The sequence below is a fragment of the Phalaenopsis equestris genome, unplaced genomic scaffold (genome assembly GCF_001263595.1).
Source record: "Phalaenopsis equestris unplaced genomic scaffold, ASM126359v1 Scaffold000002, whole genome shotgun sequence".
Taxonomy (NCBI): Eukaryota; Viridiplantae; Streptophyta; class Magnoliopsida; order Asparagales; family Orchidaceae; genus Phalaenopsis; species Phalaenopsis equestris.
The window spans coordinates 4,319,196-4,323,368 of NW_018164444.1; the positions used below are offsets into that span (position 1 = coordinate 4,319,196).

Here is a 4,173-nt window from a genome sequence, read left to right on the forward strand (position 1 = left end):
TCAAAAGAAAGTGATTACCTGCACATCAGAATCTAAAACAAGAATAATTGGTTGCCTGATAACATTCATGCCCTCGCCAACTGCTTTCGAAATCAAACTCTTAATAGATTTGAGAATTGGCCTAACTCTTTTATTATGGTAAGCAAATGTCCTGAGTTTATGCATCCCAGAACATCCTCCCCAGCCAAAGAATCCATTAAAAAGTAGTGATTGAAAAATGCAGGCTTCAGCATCAAGGACAGACGAAGCACCACTGAGTATAACTTTGATGAGATTATCATTGAAAATAAAATCACATTGGGAATTCAAAGAATTTGTCAATTTCTCAGCAAAATTTTTGAGAGATTTGGCATCCAATCCCTCGCCCAAGAGCAAGCACTCCCATGATCCTATCCATTCATGATTCATTGCTCTGCGTCAAAACAGAAGAAAAAGAAGTCAAAAGGTAAATAAATAACAATTTGTGCATCATTTTAGTTTTGAAGAACATAAACCAAAAACTTAAGGCTTATTTGAGATCACTTTTTTCTTCTCTTTTGTTTATAAAAATATTTGTTCAGTGTGTTTTCAACAAATTTTAGTAATTATTTTCTTAAAAAAATAAATTAACAATTCAAAACACTGATCAGTTTGAAATATGTCTAAGTGTTTTTAGAAACAACTTTAATTAAATCAACTAATCAAATATGTTTTGTTTCAAATTAAAACATAAACAAACGAAAAAAAAAAATTAGAAGTGATCCCAAACATTTTGAAAGTAGCATGTTGCTTAAACATACTTCAATAAATTATTTAGTTGATCGTCATAACTCTGTCTTTCAGACAACCACATGATGTACCCAGCTTCATCATGGACATCAGTACGGAAAGACAAATAATTAGCTTCTAAAATGATCCTGTACGAGGGAGCCACGTCGTCAAACACAGCACTACTCCAGGGACAATGCCAAGGTTTGAGCTCCTTGCATGGACTACACATGGGCTGAAATTCTGGCAGCAGGTAAAATAAAAATTTTATAAGCATATTTTTATAAGGGACATAACATTTTGGAAGACTTACATCCATAACACTCAATTCCTATATTTTTGCATCTCTAACGCATATAATTCAATTTCTACATACACACTACCTTATACATTAAAGGGTGTGTCTCCTTTTTAAAAAATTAAAACGGTAGTATTTTTTTGTGATATGAAAAATTTGGGTGGAATAAATGTAAGTAAAAAAAGTTTTAAAATATTAGATATGTGAATACATATGAATTGAGCATTATGTATCTAAGTGCCTAACATTTTTACCATTTGACTCTATGCTAAGCAAACACATATACCTTCTGATATTGAATCAACGGGCAAGCACATAATAATCGGTTGTTTGTTCCCATCAAACCGTGTGATAAGCAAACATGCCAGAAATAAAGAAGAGGGAATCAGTTCCTCCCCAAGCAGGTTTACATAATCACCATCAAGCAAGCTAATGCAAATAATTGAAATTCTAGGGAGGCCAAGGAAAAAGTGCTCAATGAACTCTGCAAGATTTTCAAGCTTTTCTGGTGCATATCTGGAATAAAATAAACATAATTATAGTCGTTAATATTCAATTAGATCCTAAAAACGTGAAATAAAAGGTATAATTTAAACACAACAAACCTTGAGATATAATTTACATTTGCATCGCATTCCAATACATTCTCGCTTTCTAGGCCCTGCAAAGAAACACAAATGAGAAGAATAACAATATTATGAGAGTTAAATTCCTGCCAAAAATGATTGAACTAGATTGAGAAAGATGAACAAAATCGGACAACATGCTAGATAAGTTTTTTTCTGCAGACCGAGGAGGTCAGAACAAAAGCATCAATCAAGCAATTTCTTCAATACAATTAAAACTCGTCACAGATCTAAATTGTAATGGAAGTTGTGAAAAAAAAGGGATGAATACATTTCGAGTAAAAGAAACATTGATATTTATAAATCAAGCAGCAAAGTGATCTTTAAATTATGAAACCGATACATTTAGACGTGCCCCGGTCATACCATTGTGAATTTCATAAAAATGAAAAATCTGGGTTAGGGCTTTATCATGACCTTTGATATTTGAGTGAGAATTTGAAAAATAAATGAAAGAAGGTGCTTAATTTGTAAATAGCAATGTTTTGGCTGCCATGTATGTAATCGCCCAAACAAATTATAAAGTAAATATAAAATAAATAGAAGAAATGTCGATTAAGAAACTTGAATTATTTCCGCAAAAAGAAGTCAATCTAGAATAAGAACCATGAAAAACGGAACAATAAGTTGCCAAAAAATTTAATCGACCGAACAAATGAGAATTAGCTATAGTGTTACATAATTCCATCAAGATGGTTAGTTAAAACTCACGACAATTCTAAATTGGATAGGAGCTGTTCGGGAAAAAAATACAAAATAAGTCAAGCACCTCATGCAACAGTAAGAATAAAAAAATGGAGAATGAAGATGGCTAGAGCCAACAACAAATAATTAAAAATGAGGCTAAGGATGACGAGAAGAAGAAAAAATAGCGAAGTAGGATGGCTAGGTAGAAGTAGCTTGACAATGCGATGGAGTTACTAGGTAGTGGCAGTGATGTATGACGGTTGAAAAGACTGGAGGAAGCTGATAGGATGGTGATTGGCAACGGTAGACAACTCAGCGAGGGGGTTCACGAGGCCATGGAAGCAAGGTAGGAGGCTGAGAGGAGGAGGGTGCAGGGATGGTTGTGACTGCAATGACAACAATAAAGGGGGTTGGAATCGCAAAAAGGTAGTGAGCGGGCTATCCTCATAATGACAGCGGCAAGGGCAAGGGTTGGCGGCAAGGAACATCAAATTGGGAGGGGTCGGGAAGTAGTAGACAACTATATGAAAACAATAAGGTAGTTGTTTTGTGTATTATGCAAAAAAGAATTGAAGGAAAAATGTATATTAATGATATGGATTATATAGTATGATTCCATGTCCATGATTTACCATGATGGAGTTCACGCTCTTATAGTATTAGCTGTGAGACGCTAAGGAACATGAGCACATAAATGAGAAAGGTAATTGATTTTCATATACCATAAATAATATAACTTTAGAAAGTGCTCCTCTGACGGAGTACGTAAAATGATATAAATATGAAAATGATGTAATATGATATAATAAGGTTCAAAATTTCTTGATTGATCTCATTCATAAATAAAAAATGACAAATTTTTGCAATGGTTTATCAAAAATTTTAACTTTTAACTGACATGCATATTATTTTCTTCTTCATTGTATTACTATAGTTTAGTAGCAGAAGTATTCGTTGCTTTTGGTTAGATTATTTTAATTTACATTAACTTCAGGTTCAAGATTTCGAGAAAAGATGAATAATAGAGGAGATAATGTTTTATAAAAATGCTCGACCAACCAAAAAAAATATAAATATAACTGCATTAACTATTTTCTGTTATGTAGTGACTATCATTTTTATTTGAATAATTAAATATTAATTATAGAAATGAAATTAAAAAATTTTTGATTAACATCGCCCGACCGTCTGTTCTAAACTTAAAAATTTCTAAGCCCCAGACATTGTAACATATCTCTAGAAATCAATGTAAATGATTTCATTCTATATTTTAGCTTTAACATAGTGGGTAAAATCATGCACCCTAAGTTGATTCTCAATTGAACGAACTTAATGGTAGCAAAATCACGGTGGATGATTTTACGAAGAATTAAAATCATGCAACCTATTATACCCACGTCTATAATTTTGTGCACAAATGGTCTTTGGCCACATAATTTGTTTATTTAAGATGAAGGCAATCAATTACAAAATATCTAAAAAATTAGTAACTGTCAAATATTGCTTTTTTAATCAAAACAAACCAAGTTTGCCTCCTACATGCCGCTTAAACTATAACAGAATAAATTTGAAGAATAAGAATATAAAAAATGCAACAAACTATATAAACCTCAGCCTAGCATCTTGATATATTTCGCCTATCATCTTGTTCTATAAAAGAGCATGAATTAGAATGCTTTCCAAAATAAACAAAAAATTAATTAAAAGACAAGTTCAAGATTTATGATTTCTTATGCGAACAAAATTTCAATGGACAACCAAGTGCATTCTTAATTGCTCACCTTATAAGCCTTGAAATTGCGTTCCTTATCTCTA

At 32.3% G+C, this 4,173-nt stretch overlaps 1 protein-coding gene across 1 annotated transcript in view; it reads right to left on the reverse strand.

Annotated features, from left to right (window-relative positions):
- Positions 1-4,173, reverse strand: part of LOC110037196 (separase-like) — a 5,864-nt gene continuing 1,691 nt past the window's right edge. The window contains exons 2-6 of the mRNA XM_020741785.1: positions 4,140-4,170; positions 1,651-1,706; positions 1,332-1,561; positions 780-990; positions 1-412 (exon numbers count right to left, since the gene is read on the reverse strand). Of these exons, the coding sequence (XP_020597444.1) occupies positions 1-412; positions 780-990; positions 1,332-1,561; positions 1,651-1,706; positions 4,140-4,170 (940 nt within the window). The remainder of the gene's footprint in view (positions 413-779; positions 991-1,331; positions 1,562-1,650; positions 1,707-4,139; positions 4,171-4,173) is intronic.